Source organism: Eublepharis macularius, chromosome 9 (genome assembly GCF_028583425.1).
Source record: "Eublepharis macularius isolate TG4126 chromosome 9, MPM_Emac_v1.0, whole genome shotgun sequence".
Classification (NCBI taxonomy): Eukaryota; Metazoa; Chordata; class Lepidosauria; order Squamata; family Eublepharidae; genus Eublepharis; species Eublepharis macularius.
In genome coordinates this window covers 67937546-67961728 of record NC_072798.1, presented here as the reverse complement: position 1 = coordinate 67961728, position 24183 = coordinate 67937546, and the positions used below count along the sequence as shown (strand labels likewise).

Genomic DNA, 24183 nt, shown 5'->3' with positions numbered 1-24183 from the left:
CACTCAGTAGTGCCTGGTTCTACTGCATGTGCAGACTGAGCACATCAGTAGGCCGTGACCTTAGACTATATGTGCATATTTTTTCTTGGTTTATTTTTCTACAAGGAGTTCTCAAAATGCTTCCAAGCCTTTGTAAGGCAGTTGTTGCTTTGGTTCTCTTGCCACCCAAATGGTATTTTTTCTCTTAATTGCTCTGACAACTTGCATGTGTTATGATTTCATTCTACAAGTTTTGGTAAGCAACAGTCAATGGGTTTAGAAGGGTGTAACTCTGTTTAGATTATTTCAGATATCTTTCATTGTAGCAAAGTTGCACATTTAAAAAAAATCTTACTTCTTGCAAGACTGTGAGGAGAAAGAGAATAAAGGCACAGAAAGAAAGGGGATAGTCAGAAGCTCCCAGATAAGACAAAGAGAGACATCACGGAAATATACTTTTGCTCTACTAAAAGGGAAAAAATAGTGCCCCCTCCCCAGTGTCCAGACATGCTGAGTTGCTTCTATTTGTGATGATTTATCTCTCTCTCTCACACAAATAAAAGTTCTTTTCCACAAGAAAAGTGATCTAAGTCAGCCTGAATATGAATGAAATGGGCTGTGTCTTCAAGGTTCTGTAAGACAATTTTTGTAGCTGAAGAGCTGTAAGTGTACATTTTGTCTCAGAGTCATTTTTTAAAAAATTGCTTGCATCAAAAGCATATATTCTGGAAGAGCAAGAATGTGCCCATGACTACAGAAAAAAATCAACAGTGTTAAGGAGGTAGGCCAGAATGCAGACATCATGTTTAAGCAACAGCAGACATTCTTAAATGTAAAATAATACTTTTGTATACTTAGGAAAAATTTGATTACACATTCACAGCTTAAATGTATTCATGCATATGCCATCTAGTTGTAAATTTGTAATATTATATAAAAGTAAGACATATACATGAGCCTCTGCAGCAACACATTTATATATTTATGTCATTTATAGTCCACCTTTCTCACTGAGACTCGGCAGATTACACAGTGTGAGTCAGTACAGCCAATTTCAAAGACATTTCAAGAAATAATATAATACGATATATAAACATAATAGTGTATATAAATGCAAATTTGCATAGATTTAAAAACCAGCAGAACTTCAATACAGAGTTGAAATGCTGAACAGAGCATAAACATATTAAGCAATTTAGAAACTACCCAGTAGGATCATACGTACAGCAACAGAGAGTTCATAGTAGTAAAGTCTACAGTCCCTGTCTCTTTACTGCTGCATCTCTTTGACACCACTTCCTTACACCCTATCTAAAAAGCCCTCTTGAATAATTCAGTTTGGCAGAAAGCCAGAAGAGTTGGAAGCTATCCTGACTTCTTCGGGTAGGCCATTCCTTAAGGTGGAGGCCACCACAGAGAATATATGTGTACAGGGAGCTGTTGATTTTGCCCATGTGCAAGGTGGCACTTGCAGAGGGCCCTTTTCAGATGCTGTGGTGGAAATTACCATATTTATACTTTAGCTCTGTGAAGGCTGTATTGTTTAAAAGTGCAATTAGACTTATCTGACCTATTGAAAATCACCACAAGATACATCGGCAGTGATTTTTTTTTCTTTTAGAAGGGATATTTGTTGGCTGAGTGTTAAATCGCTTACCAAGTACTTTATTAAGGAATACAGCAGACTTTCCTAATCCTATCATTTGAGGCTTGATAGTGGGTTTTCTGCTGGTGAAACATGGACAAAGTGTCCCTTTAGAACACTGAAAAGGGTATGTTCAGGGCCCTCATATGGACAAAGTATACTTTACTGAGGCCTGAGGTCCAGAGGGGCTCAGATAGAGTTCCCATGTGCCCACTGGTGGCAGGCAAACTTCCAGGAGTTTGCACCCTTGCCTGCTGATCTTCCAGCAATCAGAGGAAGGTTACAAGCCCCCAGAGGTCACTCACCACCAACAGGAACCCTAGGTACATGCACAGCGTGCATGCTCCCCAGGGGCACAACGACATCACTTCTTGAAGTGACGTGGTTGCTTCAGCTGCAGGAGCATTCCTGCACTTTGTTTGGGGCCAATTTGGGCCCCAGTGGGCTGAATCGGCCCTGCATGGAGCACAGGAGCGCTACCATGGCCGGCACAACGATGTCACTTCTGGGAGTGATGTGATCATACAGGTGCTTTGCACACATGAGAAGTGCAACACATTACTGGCACGAGGTAAGTACCAGCCGCCCCCCACTGGGAGGGTATAGACACCTGTCAACCCTAGGCCCAACCCAGGCTGCAATCCCCATTACCAATGGGGGAGGGGAGGATAAACTGTAGATCATGCCTGAAGGTATTTATAGAAATATATTTTGTTGTATCTATGTATCTATTGTCCAGATCTTTTGAGATTTGCTGGAGCCAATCAGAAGCAGTGTTGGAGCAGCAATCTCAAGCAACTCTCTGAACTCCTGGACCTCCTGGGTTTATTATATCAAGAGAACTACCAGTCTCAGAGTTTCTTTTGCCCAGAAAGGAGGGAGGGACACCTGACTGGAAGGGTAAAGCAAAGCACCATAAGAAAGTGGGAGCAAGCACTGCTGCTGCTTTGCTGTTCCAAAATATATTTAAATGTCTAATTCACTCACAATCACAAACACACAAGATCCATGCTGCTGTGTCTGGTGGTGCTACAAATACAAATCAGGCAGCCAGAAATGTAAGGAGTTAAAAGAAAGGGAACAAAACAAAACAAAAGATGGAAACCAGTCTGACCTCTACTCCTGTATGAACCTCCTGACCACCATTTCTGAGACTGTGTGTCAGGTGCCCCCACTGTCTTAAGTTAGATAGGTGGCAACTTGAAAGAGGGCCTCCTTGGTCATGGTGCTAAGACTGTGGAACTCCATCCCCAAGTATAATGGTTAATACCCTTCTATTACTGTCTTTTGCCAGCAGGTAAAGACTTTTTTTGTTTCATGTACCATTCTCTCAGGGGAAGGAAGCTCTCCTTCCTGCCCTATGTTTTTAATTGATGATTCTTTTTTTATGTATTTTAGCTTTGGTTTTAGTTATTTTTATGTTTTATACTGCTCTGTTTTTACTTGTTAGCTGCCACGGTGGTCCAAATGGGATTAAAAGGAGGTGGGATGCCAATCATGTAAATAAGTAAAAAATAATAAATAGCTGAACTGGGAAAACTAGAAGGTCTACCCCAATGATGTTATGTCTGGATGGGGAGATATGACCACCACCACCCCCAACACACACACATTTTATCTGAGAGAATGTAATCTTCCTGCCAACTGTTAGAGTTGGCCAGCACAAATTTTAACAAGTATATCAGGAAGCATCTCTGCCATACACATTCTCATGATAACAATGCCCTACCATTCTACAAAGCCGGTTTTCTTTTCTACTTTTGATAGTACAAATGAAACTAACAAAATTTCCTTGGTAGGGTGTACCACAGCACCTCTTCCTCATCTATATGCCACCTCGTAGGAGCAGCATATAGTACTATAAATGTCTTGTGGAAGTATCCTGCAGGCCTTAAACGTGATTACAGTGTACTCAGCTTGACTGTGCAGATAAGCACTTATTGGTATAATTGTATTTGTATAAGTGGGCCTTATGTCCCTAATTTCCTGTACTTTCAACCTGAAAAGTAAACTGCCAAAACACATTTTCTAAAAAGCATTAATTGCCAAAACAGAAAGTACTGGACATCTCTGCAGCTACCCTGCTGTCCACATCTCTTGATTCTGCAAAGTTGTTAGAAATCTTTTGGCATATACTCTGGAAAAATAACCACTGGAGTATGCCATTGATTCTTTGTCAACACACCACTTAAATGAGAAGAAGGGAGCAGTTCGCTAAAATAACCTTCCTTTCTGATGTACAGGAAAGGTTTGAGGTTTGAGAATCTGGGATGGCCAAATGGGAGCTGTTGTAAAACCTTACAACAGTATGTTTCACTTGGCCTTTCATCCAGGAAATGCAAAATTTGTTACTTTAGGTTTTTATTATGTAAAACTTATATAGCAGAGAACATACAGATGATTTTTCCATAAAACCAAATGTAGTGCTTGACATTTCACTTTATTGCACTACTCTTTTTATATCATTGCCATTAAATGTTAGGTGTCTTTTTTTAAAATCCTTTTTAAGGCTGGCAAGTTAGAATTTACAAAACCGAGGGAGATAACAATGGTCAAGTCCTGAGATGGCATAATCAGAAATAGGCAAAGCTTCTTAAATGTGTCTGACAATCGTTCTGCTACCCAATCAGCTTCCTTGGAGTAGCCTGTCACTCAAGGCTCTCTGTTTCTGTGAAGAATTAATCCTTAACAAGACGAGTAGCCGTATTTGTCTGTAGCAGTAGAAAAGAGCAAAAGTCCAGCAGCACCTGTAAGACTAACAAAATTTGTGGTAGAGTATGAGCTTTTGTGAGTCACAGCTCTCTTCTTCAAATACAGCTAGAATGTGTGTCCATCTGTCCTTATATTGGAGAGTAGAGTAATTACAGAAGCTGGATGACAATGGCTGGTGAATGACAATAGCAGGTGTGATTGGATAGGGTGAGATATGCAGAGGGGTAGTGGGTGTGGAGAAATCAACACAGGTAATGATAACAAAGCTCAAGACAATGCATCCACCCAGATTGAATCGAGACCTAGGCTTCTTGTCTCATTCCCAATGCTGGTTTCTCCACACCTGCTACCCCTCTGTATACCCCACCCTTTCCAATCACACCTGCTATTGACATTCACTGGTCATTGTCATCTGGCTTCTGTACTCACTCCACTCTCCAAGACATAAGGACAGATGGACTCACATTCCAGCTGTATCTGAAGACGTGAGCTGTGACTCACAAAAGCTCATGCCCTACCACAAATTTTGTTAGTCTTATAGGTGCTACTGGACTCTTGCTCTTTTCTAACCCTTAACAATCCTTCAGCAGTTTGTACAGCACTTCTAAGCTTTCAAAAAGTGCAGCCCATCACAGCATGCATCACAAAATCAAAGCTTGTAACAAGCAAACAGAAAGGTTTCTTATAAACAAATCTGATATGTATTTATTGTTTCTTTGTTTCTTTATTTGTTTATTGCTATTGTTTATTGTTTTAAATTGTTTATTTATTTAACTTCATTTATATTCCACCTTTTCCCCTAAAGGGGACCCAGGGAGGCTTACATAATTCTCCACCACTCGACAATTCTTGGTTAAAGTATCTGTGAGCTGTGTAAAAAGTACAGCTGTATTAATCCTGTTGCTCAGGCAAGCCCGATCTTGTCAGATCCTGGAAGCTAAGCAGCATCAGCTTTGGTTAGTAATTGAATGGGAGACCTCCAATGAAGACCAGGGTTGCAGAGGTAGGCACTGGCAATCCACCTCTGTTAGTCTCTTGCTATGAAAACTCCACCAGTGGTCTACATAAGTCAGCTATGACTTGACTGGCTGCACTCCCCACCCCCACATTAGTCCTGTCACCCCTGGGCTGAAGGAGACCTGTCTGGAAGATGATTAGATATGAGCACACTGAAAAGAGCATATGTGTTACTGAGTTGGACCAGTTTTGTGGTACACAGAGATTGATAGGAAAGGCACAATGGTACATTTAATAGGGTGATAAATCCATCTTCGGTGTTCTGATTCGTTTTTTTATGTATGTGTATTTTTGTTATTTACCAGAGAAGCATCTTTTGGTCAAGGAAGGGGTGGGTGGGGGGTGGGATGCTTTCTGGACTCAGTAGAAGGAAGTTTTTTATGTTCATATGTACAGGTCTTTACTGGGCTCAGCGAAAGGTCTTCCCAGCTACTGAAAATACTTTTGACTCCTAATTCCTTTTGACTCCAGAACTGACCTCATCTTCTTTTGTTTCCCCTTCCTTCAGGCCCCATAAGCGCTGTCTTGGTGAACAAATATGGAAGCAGATCGGTTATGATAGCTGGAGGGATCCTGTGTTCCTTTGGAATGATTGCCTCTTCTTTCTGCAATAGCGTCCTGGAGCTTTACATATGCGTAGGTGTTATTGGAGGTGAGTGACTGATTCACAGTGCAGTGCAGTCCTAAACAAAGATACACCCTCTAAGCCCTTTGACTTCAGCATATTTAGAAAGATGTAGCTGTGCTTCAGATTGCACTGTAAAACTTTTAACCATGCCTTTCTGTTTTAATTCTCCTTTAAATTATGTTGCTGGGTCTTTAAATGCTTCAGAAACAGTTTGTATTTCTGATTCTTTTATGATAATTCAACTCATGGCGTATGCTCTTTACATAATCCTTTCTGCATTGCACTATAATTGCAGCACAGAAATTGATTGGCTCATGACAGAATTTATTATAGCCATTTTTGTATAGGTTATTTTAGCTTTTAATCATACCAGTCTGCCGATGTTAGTTGCAGAGAACTGATGTATAAAGAATGTAAATTCTGGTTACATCCCAAAGTCCCAGTTGCCTCTAGTTATGTTAGAAGATTACTCATAGGAAGACTTGTAAGAGAGTTTTCATAAAGGAAGGGGGAAGAATCTTTCTTGAGAACATGAAAGGAGGGCTAATTCTCTTCTGTCACCTGATACAATTTGGCTATACGATTGCCAAAGGCAGATAGTTGTATGTATATCTTGGCTGGTTCCTTGCATTCTGCTGCAAAGATCCTAGTCTCTGCACAAAACAAGAGATTTGTCTGAAGTGTCTCTCTAACCTCTCCTCTGTGGAGAATCTCAGTAGCTGCAGTGTGAGGACAGCATTTTCTGTGTAATGGTCCATGTATTTTAGACATTTTAAGTATTGTTTTATGTGTACCTATTCAGTTCTAAGTAAAGCTGAAGGCAGAGGATTTGTACTTCTAAAATCTGCCATTTTTGTAGAGAAGGTGACATTTAATAACTTCTGTGAAATGAACCAAGAGCAAATTGGATTATAGCTTAGTAAAATACAGAAACAGTGTGCTCAAGGTCTTGATATCATTGTTCTGCCATCACTCTTTTGTCTGTAACATGGATCAAACATTACTAAAGCTTTTGCTTTATTGCACTGCAATAGAAGGAAATAGCAGAAATTTTGTCTGGCGTATCAGTGACATTAAAAGACATGCAAGGCAATGAATGTTCAAGTTTATTTGCCAGTGCTGATGGGTTCTTTTATCTGTCTTGAGAATTACTGTGTGACATTTGGGGTTGGAGCAGGGAGATAATTTTTGCTTGGTTATAGCAGAAATATTTTATGTATGAAAAGCTGTAATGTTGTGTTCTCTTTGTTGTTCTTTAGGCTTGGGCTTAGCTTTCAACTTGCAACCTGCCTTGACAATGATTGGCAAGTATTTTTATAAAAAGCGTCCCATTGCTAACGGATTGGCCATGGCTGGAAGTCCCGTATTTCTAAGTACTCTGGCACCTCTTAATCAGTTTCTTTTTAATGCTTTTGGCTGGAAGGGAAGCTTTCTCATTTTGGGAGGACTCCTCTTGAACTGCTGTGTGGCCGGGTCACTTATGAGGCCCGTTGGACCGAGACCAGCTCCTGCTGTAAAAAAAGATGTGGAGAAGGGAAAAGGAGATTCTGCCCTGCACAAAAATGACAAGAAATCTGCTTGGCAAACAATCAATAAATACTTAGATTTAAGCCTCTTCAAACACAGAGGGTTCCTCATTTATTTGTCTGGAAATGTTATCATGTTTCTTGGCTTCTTTGCCCCAATTGTGTTTTTGGCTCCTTATGCCAAGCACAAGGGGATTGATGAATATTCAGCTGCTTTTTTACTCTCTATCCTGGCTTTTGTAGATATGTTTGCTAGGCCATCAATGGGTCTACTTGCAAACTCAAAATATATCCGGCCAAAAATACAATATTTCTTTAGTTTTGCTGTTATGTACAATGGTGTCTGCCACGTTATGTGCCCATTGGCCAAAGACTATACCGGCCTGGTTGTGTATGCTGTACTTTTTGGACTCGCATTTGGAATGGTTAGCAGTGTCCTTTTTGAGACGTTGATGGATCTTGTTGGAGCTGCAAGATTTTCCAGTGCTGTAGGACTCGTTACAATTGTGGAGTGCTGTCCTGTTCTTTTAGGCCCTCCTTTGGGAGGTAAGTATGATGATGATGATGATAGTATGTTTGATGTGTAATCTTCTTTGTATTATTAACATCAGAAACTTGCAACCAATCATTTGTCAGAAATTTCTCTCCCTGTTCACATAATTCCTGATCTATCTCCACTCCTTCCAATATCTAAAATATCTTTCTTTATACTTTTCCTTTCAACCAACACCAACTATTTCTTCCTGCTTGTGGACATTGTGATGAAGTTTTTTCAGTCTCTCTTTGAACTCAAACTCTATGTCTGTCCTTCAAGTTTCTAACACCCTTCCCACTCACCCACTCACAGTTTCTCATACAACCTACACTGTTCTTCTGTCAATCTGCCATCATCATTCCAGGCTTTCTCATTCTCAGCTGCCTTTCAGAAAACACTACACAGCCTTCCTCTCATTCCACACTCCCACTTTCACCTCAGCTTCTCATTTTCTCAATTCTCTACCTTCTCCATGTGTTGTATTCGAGACTTCTTACTTTTCACACTACTTTTTAATTTGTCCAGCTTTGTATGCTTTCCCAGAATGTAGCCCTCCAGCTCCCCCACTGTCCCTCAGAAACTTAATACTTCAATTTTATCACTGTGAATGTTCCAGTTGATAAGTGTTAGAATCTGGAAGACTGGAGATTGTCCCAAAGAACTTGATGATATTGGGTCAGTCTCATACAATGGCACCTGAAGCCAAGAAGACATTTGAAGGCCACAAATGTTTTAGCACTGTATATGTGTGTTTGTGTTGAAGAGTAAATGCAGATTATCAATTAGTTAAATCTCAAAAAAAAGTTGGTGTAATTCTCACAATCTGTCCTCAAACCAAATATCTTGCACTCTGCAGGCTGGCCTGGTCTGAACTCCTCTGCAGCAGGGCCACAAGCTTGGCTGGCTAGGCTTAGGAGCACAGAATGGCCTGATGCTGGGAGCACAGGTCTTGCACCTCGTGAACTGGTTGATCCAGCAAGGCAGCGTTTTCAAGCCTCATCCTAAATTGCCTGGGTTTTAATCAGGTTCAGCTGCACTTGCTTACAGGTGCTGAAGCTCTTGAGGTCACACTGTGCTCGGGCCAAGATCCTGAAAGGAAGTACCACTCTCATCACTCTGCACTAGGCCGTTTCCCCACATTCTAAAAATTGTGTGATACTTAACAGATTGCTGCCGGCTTCCTCGTGCAATTTCTAATGTCATCCGTTTATGAAATGCTATTTCTGACATCACTCGTTACAAAAATCAGAAATCGTGCAAGAAAGCTGGCATTGTTTCATGAATATAGTGCTATTTTTAGATCATAGGGAAACAGCCTGGATCTACAGGGAGGTTGTGCACAGCCAGTCTGGCACTTTGCCTCCTTTGTGCCACCTCAGCCTGGGCTTTCTGCTGCTGACATTCCTGCAGACTGAGAGAGAGTTCTAGGAGGTTATGGGCCCAGGTTTTTGTCCTGCTTTGCAGAAACTTAGTGGTTATCTCAACGGCCAGTTACGAGCACTCACTTGCAGTTTCTGCCAGGGTAGCCACTGGCACTGCTGGAGAATGGTCAGCAAGTACCTCTGTAGTGTCAGGCCCTTCTTGATCATGCTGATCATTCTGCTTCCCTGGCCTTGGCTCCTCAGGCTATTCCTCAGAGCCCTCCAAGTCTGAGTCAATGGGCTGGTCAGAGGGGGTCATGACTAGACATGGGCATGAATGGAACCCCCCCAGCCAAATACCCTGTTCGTTGTTCGGTGCCATCCATGAACAATGAACATGGACGAATATGAACTGTTCCTGGACATGTTCGTTGTTCGTTGTTCATGGGGGCCAGAACCCCCTACCCCCAAACCCCCACTGAGCCCCCCTCCCCTCAAAACCACTTACCTGGCCCTTTAAAGATCCCTTTAAACTATCAGCTGGCAGGCAGCAGGGGGGATTTCCCCCTTGTTGTCTGCCAGCTGATAGTTTAAAGGGCCCTTTCCTGCTACATGCAAGGGGCAGAGCCCTTTAAACACCCCACAAAGTGACGTTCCCAATGTCCAACGTCCACCAAATTTGCAGGGGTCTCTGAAGCCCCCCCCCCCAAGTTTCAGAGAGATTGCACTCCAGGAAAGGCATGATCCACGGGTCTCCCTGTTGGCTGTCATTTTCTCTTCACAGTGGCAAAAACGGGACTCTCTGCTGGAAGTACTTTGAAGGGTTAAAGCCAGAAGGAAAGCCAGAAGGAGTTCAGACAAAGTTCAGTCCCTCCTTGCCTCCAGTTGCCAAGGGGATTGATTGCAGCAGGTGCCAGACTGTCTGGCTTGCTGAATGGCTGCTGAAGGCAACAAATGAGGCTTTTAACGACCAACTGTTCTTTTAGGATGGGGCCTCATGAACAGCTTGTTCGAGAACAGCAGATTAGGCTGTTCATGGTTTTTTTCTGTTCGTAATGCTGTTCGTGCTCATGTCTAGTCATGACATCTATGCTATTTTGATTCCTCTTGCTCACTTTGGCTGGAGTCTCTAAATGTCCCCGTTGAACTGTTTTCCGGGTTGATTGGCATCATGTCTACCTGGGTCTTCTGTCATCTTGGATTTTTCTTGCATTGCAGCTGTAGAATAAGCATATTGTGCTTGGTAATAATTCCAACACTAAAGAATGCTGGAAAAAATCTCCTACTCAAGTAATTGTAGGAGAACCTTTCAGTGAGATAAGAGGAGGTTCTGTATGGTCAGAAGTGCCAGTGAAAGTCATTCATTTCAATTCATGTACTACAGTAAACCTGTAGTACCTGCTTTTTTGGCTGAGTTTCTGTCTGGAGGTAAGAGTGGTGTAAATACTACATTATAATTTCTCAAGACTTTTAACTTTAGTCCAGCTCATGTTAATGCAATCACTTTCAGGCTCAAAGTGTAGCACATATGCAAATCTTTATAAAATTGGGATGTTAATTTGCACTATCTTAACTTTTGAGAAGAGAATAAATAAGCAAACCACTGAATAAACATGGTTAAATAGCACAGATATCTTTGAACTGCAAAGGGAAAAAGATCCAAACTGATTAGTCCAGTTCTAAGTATGCCACCTAGTGGATAGAACTATCTCCTAATTTAATAATTACCAGTCCCTCAAACATGATTTTTGATAAAATAATTTCTAACAGACTTTTGATGGAGCTAAGATGATTTTGTATCTTAGTTTTGAAACAAGCAACACACTTGAAATACATCTCTCAGAACTGGTTTGCTGAACATGGAAATAGTAAAGTCAGGCTCTAGGGAAAATCATCTGTGATGCACACAAAACAGATGACTCCCAGTCACAACTACTAGAGCAGTTGCCGCTGTTGTCTCTACAAAGAATTAAAGCTGCCTGTTATGCAGTAATTTGAAGGCAATTTTAGAGAAACAAAAATAAACAGATCTCTCAATTCAGAAAATTAACAGTGCCATCCAAAGCAGAGCTACCTCCTTCTATGGAATAAGTAACTCTGCTTAGGATTACTATTATTCACTCTTGAACTTGTAAACTGTGCTGTGAGTTTCATCAGCCATTTGCAATAGTGTAGTTCTTTTGATGGATTTTTTAATACTGTAGTCACACCACTAAATATGGTAAGTCCAGCTCCCAACTGTAAGGTGGAGCATCTCCCATCTCCACCCCCTGGAGGGTAGCAAGGTGATATTGGGCAATTTGGACCCAGCAGCACTCCCTGTCTTATGAGCCAAGTGATTTGTGAGCAACTTCCAACAGCCCAGCCTCCATGAGCCAGCTGGGAAGGAGGTTATCAGATCTGAGGATTTCTGGTTTTAATCTGGTCCATGACTCTTGTTGAAAAGGAGAAAGTGACACATATGTGAGGCATCTCCCTCCATCTTTTGATGGACTGATTAGTATAGTCACCCTACTAAATATGGTAAGAGATGGTCAACCAATCCTCTGCCTAGCTTTAGTTATTAGACATTTTAGTGGTTAGCGTGACAGTAATATGCTTTTTAATGTGTTCTTAGAGCTAATTTGGAACTGGATCTTCAGTTCACAAATAGCTGCTTATGAAAGGGTCTACTGACATGGGCAGTACATAGGGGATGAGAAAACTTCATTCTGTGTGTTTCATGAGTATGCTTCTCTCACATTAAACTACTTATGTGAGTGGTTATAAATCAGCTCTTAGCAAAAGCCATAATTTAGAGTTTGCTCTATCTCTTCTGTGAAAAAAAATTATATCATCAAGATAATCTGAGCATGGTTTTCTTTTATCTTTCAGGTTTGCTTGTGGACATAACTGGAGACTACCAGTATATGTATTTTGTCTGTGGAGTAATTGTGATCGTTGCAAGCATATGGCTATTCATTGGAAATGCCATCAATTATAGGCTTTTAGCAAGGGAGAAGAAAGTAGAAGAAGAAAGGCAGAGAGCACTAAAGAATGCTGATTCAAAGGAAGTAGAACCTTTGACCTACAAAGAGAGCGAAGAAGCAGTCAACAGATCTAGCAAATCTCAGGACAGTCCATCGGAACGAGAAACTAATATTTAATAAGAAACATGGTTCAAACTCTCGTATTTATGACTTCCATTAGAAGTATTTCTTCAAAGTACAGGCCAGATTTTGTAGTAATATGATCAGTCAATATGCTGGATGGGAATTGAAGTTTGCCCAGTCTCAATATCCCAACCAATTAGACCACGCTCCTGCCCCCTCCACATGACATGTAGAAGAAAAACTACAGAGAGACTCCATGCACAATTGCATCATAACTTTTTCTCTTCCTACCATGCTAATCCTGCACCAGCTGCACTGCTGTTGTGCCAGGCATGCTATAGCATGTCAGCCAGTTACAACAAGGCAAAATTATCTTACACCTTGCCTTGAAACACCTAACAACCTGCACATCACCAGGTGTACATGTTTTTTGTAGAAGTCTAGCAGGACCAGGTCTATATGGAAAGGGAAGGTTATGTTGTAATCATCTGAAAAAATCTATACCTATCCAGTTCTACATACATGGAAGGGGCATGATCATGGCATTGCATTATGCCTTTTGATGTTGTTGTTTTGTTTTGCTTTGGTGGAAATAGTGTTAAGAATGCCTCTTGAAATTGGCTCGAGTGAGTCAGTTCAAACCCAGACTGTAACTAAGGTTTGACTGAAAAGTCTTCCAGTAACAAATAGTCTTGCTTTCTATTAATAATAATTTTAAAAAATGGTTGTCTGTTAAAGGAAGACAACAGTCTTAATCCTCAGGATATTACTAATGTCTACTGACTTTTTGGCTAATAGAATGAAACAATGCCTTAGGCTTCAATGTGAAAGTAAAAAATGGAGTAACTAGTAACAGTGATCTGAGTAAAAAGCACACCAAAAAAGGAATTGCTGCTTTATAGTGCATTTTCAGTAGCTTCTGATAAAATTTTACTATGTGGACGATGAAAGTAGAGACCAGGAGTAGTTTATTTTATTGCTGAATGCAGTAGAGGTTTTAATTACGGTGAATCAGAAGTCATTTCCTGCTGCTGTAATTGATTAGAAATTTAAATATTTATGGCCTGATCAAGGACTTGCTGTGTGAGCAAATGATAAGCTGCCTTTGACTGAGTCAGACTAATGGTCCATCTCACTCAGAATTGCCTGCACTGATTGGTTTTTCAAAGTCTCAAGCAGAGATTCCTTTAACTAGAGATGCCAGGGACTAGACATGCCTGGAACCTCATGTGTGCAAAGCATCTACTCTATGCCTAAACAATGGATGTAGAATGTCTGCATCAGGTGTTGAGTTTGTACAAAATCATAGAAATGCTGGCACATATGTTTAGGATGAGAGCATAACTTTTGAAGTCATAATGCCTTACTCCAAATATGTATGAATTTTTTTCATATTCTCCAGTTGTTAAAGCCTAAAGTAGAACATGTCCCTACTACCTTACTAACTTTTCTGGTTTAGGAGGCATATTTTATAAACTGCCACGCTAATAAATTGTATGCCATCTAGTCTACAAAGTTATGGACCACATGTGCACAGATATTAATAGAGTAACTGAGGGCTAAATAAAATAACTTTGGAGGAATCTTCCAACCCATAATTTGGTCATTCCTAAAAGATAATTTTCTTATTTTAGAAATAGAATGAAATCAACTAGAGGAGTAGTTCTCCAGCTTTAGCAATCGGAGGGACCCCCATTTTGATTAACATTTCTTCACAGACTCTCACTAGAACCTGCCTTATGCTGGACAGATGCTTTTCAAGCCGTGCATGCTTTGTTAAAGCTTCTGTCCTCTCACATCAAAACAATACAATTAGAGTCATGTCAGTTACACTTTAAAAAGTCAGTTTATGCAAAATATTTGTATTGTCTATACATGACCTACAAGGTCAGGGTACAAAGGATAGCTAACTCTGTAGGTCCAAACTCAAAAAGCCATCCAAGTTCTAATGTGTCTCATTCCTCTATTGACAGGGGCCATATGTGAGAGGCCGCAAGAAACTCCTTATTGGCTAATAACATACAGACCAGGAAAACAAGGGTGGGAAGGGGCTTAGAAAAACTTTGAGAGGTCCTCATATACATAGAAATAGATCAGCAACACTCAAAACCTGAACTTTCCAACATGGAACTGAAAAACTCCATTGTTTGTGGCTAAAGGATATGGAATGTGGTCCATCTCCTTGCACTGAAAACCAGTTCAATTTTATACTGGAACTCTGATGATTTCATTAGGACTGTAACTCCTGGGTATCTGAAGAAGTGAGTGCTGACTAAGCTCATACCCTACCACAAATTTTGTTAGTCTTATAGGTGCTACTGGACTCTTGTTCTTTTCTACATTCAATCAATTAAAATTCCTGAGGATGAGCTATTAATTTCATAAATCATCATATTTTCTGGCTATTGATCAGAGATTATCTGGAAACAGGTGATTGCAGACAGAAGTGGTTGAACACTTTCCTGCCCTTTGACGGAGAGGGAAGCCAATTCCACACCTGAGGTGGAGAATCCCTGGCCAGTACCTAGATCACTAAGCAAGCTCCATTTCTATGATAGCCAGATGGGTACGAGAGCTCTCCACATTACAGAGAACAGGACCTGCAAAAGACAGAACCTTCTGGAGTACCCTCACAGATACCTGGGACCCCCCATTTTGAGATACACTAAATTAAAGACTGAAGTTTTAAATGCAACCCAGTCTTTCTGCCTTTGTGAGTCAGATCCAATTATTTGAAGGTTGGAGAACCTGTTGTCAAGCTGGCAATTCAAATCAAACCAATTGTCTTATCCATTGGCCACAGAGATGCTTTTATTGATAAAATGTAGCATCATTGTAGAAAATGCAGCCCTCTCATTCTTATGCTAGCAGCGCTTGCACTCATGTTAGATCCAGACCACCGTTTGTAAAAACATAGAATCTGGTTGTCTACAAAATCTGCTTATTTCCATTATTTTATTTCTTTCAAGTCTCACACTGAAGGTGGTAAAAAATATGTTTGTTTAATATAAAATTGAGAAAGGGAACGTGCAAACCTTTCTGTATGAGATTTTAGGACAAAACTATTCATAAAATATTCATTCACTGCTTATGCAGTACACATGCAAATTGCTTTCAGAAATGCAGTGTTTTGCAACTCATTGAACCCCTTTTCCTACTTCTAAGAAATATGACTGTTCGGCAGTTCAATCCTGGGCAGAGTTACACCCTTCTAAACCCATGGATTTAGAAGGCTGTAACTGTACTTAGGATAGCACCAAAAATGTGCTAATACCTTCAGAGGCTTTTTTTTAAAGTAAAAAAAATGGCTACATCTTTGCGCTAGTTCTTTTGTTGTTTTTAGTTGCCTGATTTAAGAAAGATTTTATTTTGTCTACGTCATCCTTACAATTGATTATTCTGCTAAACATACCATTGACAATACCAAGCAGGTGTAATTCTCTTCTGGCTTCTTCCAAACTCAGTGTATTTGTTGCTTAGTCTACTAAGATATGGACTTCATGGTCTACAGAATCTAGTAGATATCCTGGAGGGTCCTGGAGCTAGGGCCTACTTGCTCTTTCAAGGTTTCCAGTGCAATCAATCTACCATAGTATTCACACACTACAATGATTGGCATCTTCCAAGCAATCAGTTTATAGTACAATAAATTCACAGTTCCTTAGCAGTGGGGGTTTTTGATTCCTTTTTTCAAGGTAGCCTTTCTCTTGGATATTGGATTTTCTTAGCACTCTGGTCTCAGTATTTTGTGCCTGGAAAGATGAAGTTTATCCTCAAATCAATGACAGCTAGTTCAGTAGAGAATGTATTATTTGAGCATCACATGTATTTGTGCCTGTGACCTCAATACTGAGAGGTGACCAAGGCTGCAATCCTAAGAATTCTTTCCTGGAACTAAACCTCATGAAATGAGATGGGCACGAACTGAAATACAAACCAAAATTAAGCACGAACCAGGCCAGTTCATGGTTCGTGAACCACGGTTCATCAGATCCCATTTCTGATGAACCGCCACAAACTTTTAGGCTGGTTCGTTTGGTTTGTTTTTTGGTTCATCAATCAGTTCCCTAGGCAACAGGGGATGGACTTCCTGCAGACCTTCTGCTGGCCCAGAAGTGATGATTTTCTGACCTGGATGTGATGTTTTCAGGAACCAAATGAACCAGTTCGCGAACTAGGGGCAGGTTTGTGAAAGTTCATGGTTCGTGGTTTGTGAAATTTGACGAACCACAAACCACATGGTTCAGGTTTTTTTTCAGTTAATACCCATCTCTACTCATGAAACAAGAGGCTTACTTCTGAGTAAACCATCTGGAGGTTTTCCTGAAAATCTTTATCATGTTTGTGTTGTCATATTTGTTACTGATTTTAAGAACAGTAAAAATTCTTCAGGTTTAGGCCTATTCAATTCAACATTCAAAACACAGAGAGGGAAGGCAACACTTTCTTTGTTACTACCTCACCTGGCAGCAGTATCCAGCCCTTCCTATTGTTTTCTGTTTCATTTTTATCCTGCCTTTTCTTCAAAGAGTTCAGGCAGCATACATGGTTCTTCTCTCCTCCTCTCCTTCTCTCCTTGATCTTTACTACAACCCTATGAGGCAGATCAGGATAAGAAAAAGAGATTGCTAAGATCAGCCAATAAGTCTCATAAGTGAATGGAGATTTGATCCAGCATACCATAATCTAACAACTATACCACACTGTTTTCCTGGGTCTTTGGGAGGTTTTGGTCCTCGGTATGTTTGTTTTGGTGGTGTTATTGTACACTATACATATTCTTTCTGCCTTTACTGCAGCACATACCTTTTAATTTTTAGAAAATGGATATGAACAAGCCTATCCCCTATAGTAAAACTCTCAATGTGCATGTCTGTCTTTCTGTCCATTAATAAAGATGGAATATCATTCTATAAGTGTTGAGTGAGGGCTAGTTCAAGTATAGTGCTAAAAACTGAATCCAAGTTTTTCATAAACAACTGGCAAGGCACAGCCCAGTGTCAGATTTTTTAAGGCAAAGAAGTTAGAAGTGACTATGCTGTTTCTGTCTAAATGTAGGTTTAGGTGGTTTGAGGCAGCCTCTGAGTTTTCCCTCTCTCTCCCTCTTGCCCCCTCCCCACACACATACACAATGTACCAGAATATTTTACTGCTTAATGCACAAAATGAATTTAAATTGACCTTTTTCATACTCTTTTTAACATATGTGAAAAGAGGATGTGAATTATCTGTATCTGCTGCCCAACAGTTGCATGAAATGTGAAAACTATATTTTACCTGTTTGAGGAAGAGGAAGAAAGACTTTTTCACCTACTTTCTGCAATTGAAAAAGGGAAGAAGTACACAATCCCACAGGCAATGTTTGTAATATTTCAAATTAATTACCATCTTCCTTGCCATTACAAATTTGGTTCCTGATCTCTTCAGAAGATGTGAATGAGTACAGCAGAAATTCTTATTGGTTGAATAACTGTCATGTCAGCAAAAAATAATCGAAGTATTTGCATCTATGGAAGGAATGCAGTTAAAATTATCCTTCCCACATGTTCATTCTTAATGATCTTGGAACTGGAAAGCCAAAAATGGTCAGTTAGTGAACTGTTTAGGAAATATAATTTAAACCTCTGTACATAGATGTAGGAATTAAGGAATAGAAAATTGCCTTTGAAATCCTAAAGACACTTTCCTGGGAATAAACCCCATTTAGCAGACTTCAGTAAGATTATGAGAAGCCTTGTTTAGGATTGCACTACCATCTTTAATCATTTGGATCCTTATATGAGCTTTTCATACAAAAGTATCTATTATACCTTCCCCACAGTATAAAATATGGCTGCACCAGGTTTCATTTCACTAGCCTCAAATTTCACATAAAATTACAGGGTTTCAAGAAAAAGGGTACTTGCATTTTCTTAGCTGAAATACCCACCCTTTTCATAAGATGCTACTGTTAGGTTTCAGAATATCTTAGTTAGAAATGGCCCAATAAAGTAAGGAAAGCATCTAAGGAGTAAAGCTCTCTCTCTCTCTCTCTCTCTCTCTCTCTCTCTCTCTCTCTCTCTCTCTCTCTCTCTCTTTCTCTCATAATATATTAATTATTCTCCTATAAAATATGCATCTGTTTATTTATTTTTTTTAAATGCAGAGTATATGGTAACAGAAACTTCACCCACTCATAATATACAATCATTTTGTATTCTTGGTAAAAAGTTAGCTTTTAGACTGTGTGGTTCTTTGGCCTGCTCCTGCTCATGAAAACGAAGCCTACGCACAACAGTTTGTACATATATAGGCACCATGCTCATATTCCAACAATTATGCATAAGAGGAAAGGGCAGTGTGCTTGTTCTCATTACCCCACACCTGTGTCATCTGAAAAGGGCCATTGGCTCTATCCATCTCAGTCCTGCTTAAGAAGTGGTATGTCAGTGAGCCGAATTAATTCACTGCCATAGGCCGTCAGAGCCACCAACTTAAGTGACTTTAAAAGGGATTCGACTAATTCATGGAGGAGAAGTCCATCATACAATGACACAATAACCAAATGGAGCCTCCATATTCAGAAACCTAACCTCTTAATATCAGTGCTGAGTAAAGTAGCAGAACCTCTGTGCTCTGATTATAAGCCCTCCAGCTTCCCAGTGACCTCGAGAGGTGTTTCTCAGGTCTTTAAACAAAAACTCCTGATAGAATGTATTTGGTAGAATCTGAGGTTTTAAATGTACAAATTATGTACTACATTGTACAACTGAAAAGTAGCTTCTCTGTATATCTGATACAAAAACCATTGTATCAGAATAAAAATGGACTGTGATAAATCCGATGTATTGTCGAAGGCTTTCACGGCTGGAGAACGATGGTTGTTGTGGGTTTTCCGGGCTGTATTGCCGTGGTCTTGGCATTGTAGTTCCTGACGTTTCGCCAGCAGCTGTGGCTGGCATCTTCAGAGGTGTAGCACCAAAAGACAGAGATCTCTCAGTGTCATAGTGTGGAAAAGATGTAGGTCATAATCGATAATCGATGTAGGTCATAATCGATGTAGGTCATAATCGATGTAGGTCGATAATCTCACTTGTCCATTGAGAAGCAAAGATTTAGCAGCGGGGGAAGGAATTCCTTCAGCAGGTCTCTCTCGTTCCTACCTCACCCCTCCTCATGTAGTGCAGGCACTTCACTAGGAATTCCTTCCCCCGCTGCTAAATCTTTGCTTCTCAATGGACAAGTGAGATTATCGACCTACATCGATTATGACCTACATCGATTATGACCTACATCGATTATCGATTATGACCTACATCTTTTCCACACTATGACACTGAGAGATCTCTGTCTTTTGGTGCTACACCTCTGAAGATGCCAGCCACAGCTGCTGGCGAAACGTCAGGAACTACAATGCCAAGACCACGGTAATACAGCCCGGAAAACCCACAACAACCATGTGATAAATCCATTGTTTTCTAATCCATACCTCATTACTTAAGGGCAACTAAGGACACAGACCAAGTGAACAAAGTATAGCATCCTAGAGAATTAGCTCCTAAAGTTACGCACAAAGGGTGGGATCCAAAAGTAAGTGCCAGTGCAGCCCTACATGTGCTTGTTATTTTTGCCACTGCAGTTCCCACTGCTGAAGAGAAAAGCCTGTATATCATTTTTTTTACAGAGCAATCCTAAGCATAATTACATTTTTCTACTCCCATTGACTTCAGTGGACCTAGGAGAGAGTAACTTGGCTTAGGATTGCTCTGGTAAAGCAGCTCGTCATTTCAGCAAAGGGAATGTCAATGACCAAATCAGCAGGCAAAAATCCAGCTCTTTGGACAATTCTTTCCATGCCCATATATTCCTTCTCTGGATCCCAGCCTGTTTGTATTGTTTTGCTGGATTATGTAAATAATGAAGATCTTAAACATGAATGTATGAACATATATTGAAAAGATAAAATACCTGAACAAATCTTCAGTCCAAGAGAATGAAAGTTGGTTGCGAGCCTTCCTTTACCAGACTGTAATCTTCATTATTCATCATAACTGTTTGGATGTTTTATTGTGTTTGGTAAATAAAATGTATTTGTAATAGATGGGGGGGAAACCCCTTTTTCTGCAGCAGAATACTTTATTATTTTTGTTGCCTTTATTCAAGTCTTCTATTATATATTTATTAAAAGCAAAAATACAATATTTTATGACACTGTAGTCCTACCCTGCTTCACCTGCTCAGTGAAATATCACTGCATATTTTAACTGGTGTCAGAGGATAACAAACTGCTGTTTTAAAAAATCGTGTACTTGTTATATGGATGTTCTCTGAACAAATGGTATTTTTGGTGCTTTTAAAACTGAATTTGCATCCAGAGTATTACACAGCCACAAAACCTGCCCATATGAAAGAGCCTGTCTGATCTTGCTTGGAAACCCATGGTAACAGAAGATGCTGGAGCCATCAGTAAACCATATTACTTTGAAGGAACGGGATCCATATTGGAATCTGGAAAGCCAAATCTACTATTTATTAAATCTGCATATCATAAACCTCATATGCTTGAAGAATATGTAGGGAATATAAAGGTATATTACTGTTGCAATTATGAGAGCATAATTCAGTGAAAGCTGAGAACTTTCAAGGCACATTAATTTCAACAGAGAACATTATACACATCTTAAAGTTTTCATTGACATAAACAAGATTTTTAAAATCAAATATCTGAATTTGGCTGGATTGTGCCCAGTTTTAAAAACCAATGTATTTCAAATGCCAGTGGTTTACTCAGTGGTGATTTGGCTTCACAAGATGTCTTACAATGCAATCCTAAACAGAGTTACTCCAGTCTAAGCCCATTAATTTCACACACACTCACAATCATAAACTTTATTGCATTAGCTCATAGCCTTAGCAAACAGCCCATTGATTTCAATGAGTTTAGACTGGAGTAACTCTTCTTAGGATCATACTATTAATGACTCTTTTTAAAAACGAGTCCTTCCAATCAAGTAGTGGTTTACCATAAAAGTTACCTATAGAATTCCAGTAATTTCAGGGTGTTTCTGTTGAGCACAAAGAACAAATGTTTCCTCCCCGTAGAGGTGTTCGATGTATTGTCGAAGGCTTTCATGGCTGGAGAACGATGGTTGTTGTGGGTTTTCCGGGCGGTATCGCCGTGGTCTTGGCATTGTAGTTGCTGATGTTTCGCCAGCAGCTGTGGCTGGCATCTTCAGAGGTGTAGTACCAAAAGACAAAGGACAAAGTCTTTTGGTGCTACACCTTTGTCTTTTGGTGCTACACCTCTGAAGATGCCAGCCACAGCTGCTGGCGAAACGTCAGGAACTACAATGCCAAGACCACGGCAATACAGCCCGGAAAACCCACAACAACCAACAAAGAACAAATGTATATAACCAGTTATGTATCTCAAATTAGGAGATCTGAGATAAGAAAAAATTAACAATAATCAGTAGCATTTGAGAAAGTCACATATATGAGCATTAAATTCTAGTTTAGAAATCTGCAGCTAGAAAATCAGTTAAGGCAAGTAAGTTAAATTTACTGAAATAAGTTAAATTTGACCCCCCCACTCCCTTCTCTTGCTTGTCTCCTGTGTCATTTTACCTAATCCTCCTTCTCTTTCATCTGCTGGTTTCTAAGTTTCATGCCTACTCTGAACATTTCTCTTAGCCAATATGCTTCTGCACTTCCTGCCCCAAGGTTCTCTTTCTCTTTAATCTCTTCCATTGCCCCTCAAATTTATTCTTGGTTATAGAACTTTCATAAGATTTTAATGCAGCCAGACTAATCACTTTCCTGGCCTTACATATTCTGGTTTGCAGTCATTCTGTGAGTTTTGTTCATTTAGAACAATGAATGGTTGTGAATATTCTATGCCTTCCATATCAGCTCAGACAACTGGTGCTGGAGCTTTCACCGCCCCCTACAATATCTATCAAGTGTATAGAACAATGGAGAAAAACTTTCAGAAAAAAGTTAATTTCTCATATTGTTTCTAAAGTCTTTGCACCTCACTCTGTACTGAAAAACTGTCCTCAGATAAATTTGCCTGCAGCAAAGATGGATTAATAACTGCAGGAATCCCTTCATGTCAATGTAATGTTCTTTTTAATTAAGAGAGTGGCTTCAAATGTTCCAAACAAGCGTGAGGAGACAAAGACGAGAAGACAAATCTAGAATAACATTATTATTGTACAATCACTTCCTCTCTTAAAATCAAGAAATCAGGGAAAGTTGATCTAAAACTTTGCTGTTGCTTAGTGCCACTAGACTCTTGATATACCAAAGAGTAATCTTTAGCCTGCCAGTGATGATTCAAGCAATGACTTTGGGAGAGATTTTTTTTTGCAGTAGTTATTGTCCTCCAAAATGGTGAAAGCCATCTGTGTGTCCCCCTCCCCCCTCCCATTTGAGAATCAGATTCTGGTTCAGTAGTCAGCTGCCCACAGTTCCCAAAGATCCATGTGTTGAAAAGTTCTGGCCACAAGGTGGGCTGTTTTGGTGTTGGCTTTGTGGCTTCCACATTCCCCAATATCAGAATACAAAGGCACAAGAAATAGGAAGTAAGCCTTCCAAAGTGGTTGTGTGAATCAACCCGCACTAAAATAACTGGATTATTCCAGTTGGTTACAGGGAAATTATTTCAAAGCCTTACAAAGTTTCATACTCATGGACTCTTCCATACAGGGATTCATTAAGCTAGGGTAATTGTGTTGCCCTTCTGTAAAAAAAGGAGTTACGTTGGAATTCAACTGAGTAGTAGTTCATTGTGCGCTCTAGTTTGAATTCAATTGCTGTGGCTTATTTGATTCTGAATTGGATTAATGGCTGTTGATGTCTGATGAATATCAAAACTAAAGTTGTTTGGTTGCATTGTGCATTGTCACACATTTCATTGTATATTTCTAAATCTTTATGCAGTCATCTGCTACAGATGAATTGCTACCTTTCCCTGGAATTCAAAGGAATGAGTTAGCAGGAAGACTGTGACCACAGTCCAGAGAGAGGCTTAGTTTTGTCTAATATCTTTCAAGTCATTTGAAACTTGCTGACATGTGATGTATAGAGGGGCATCTGTTTGGAAGCAAATTTCAAAAAATTCACCAGGGACACGAGTTGAACAGTTCACTGGACTGGACTGTTGTGGAATGAATTTTTAAAGACATCTCTTTTGACTCTTCAATCCTTATTTTGTAAACATATCTTCATTGAAAAATTTCAAAGCAATACTAAGTCACAGGAGCCATGTTTGCTGACAAAGTATGTGTTTTGTCCTTTGTTTTTCATTTGCAATACTAGTGCATTTTTTTACTTGAACATATTGGCTAGGTAATTTTTGACAATCATTTTTTAGCTAGAGGTGCTACTCACTTTCCAAAGATGATCAGACTGACTGTAAACATTTCTCTTTCTTGCCTCAGTAAACTGTTTTGACGTGACACACTTTTGCTGTTAATACTGTATATTAACATTGTATAAAGGCAGATACACTGTGTTATGTTGTATTTAAATGCATATTTATTCTTTCCTGCCCATTAATTCCTATCCCAGGCCTGTATTAGCATTTATATGTCTAGAATGTCCATATATATTTATGGAAATATGAGAAAAATATCCATGATAAGAAAAGCTGAAACAACTGAAAATAAAATTTCCATGTAAAGTTTCTGAAATGATTGCCACTGC

The 24183-nt window shown here is 39.8% G+C and overlaps 1 protein-coding gene across 1 annotated transcript in view; it reads left to right on the top strand.

The window, feature by feature from the left end:
- The window catches only part of SLC16A7 (solute carrier family 16 member 7), a 136688-nt gene extending 117256 nt beyond the window's left edge, over positions 1–19432 (top strand). Inside the window, exons 3-5 of the mRNA XM_054988733.1 lie at positions 5862–6005; positions 7241–8053; positions 12278–19432. Of these exons, the coding sequence (XP_054844708.1) occupies positions 5862–6005; positions 7241–8053; positions 12278–12549 (1229 nt within the window). The 3' untranslated portion in view covers positions 12550–19432. The remainder of the gene's footprint in view (positions 1–5861; positions 6006–7240; positions 8054–12277) is intronic.
- The last annotated feature ends 4751 nt before the right edge of the window (positions 19433–24183 follow it).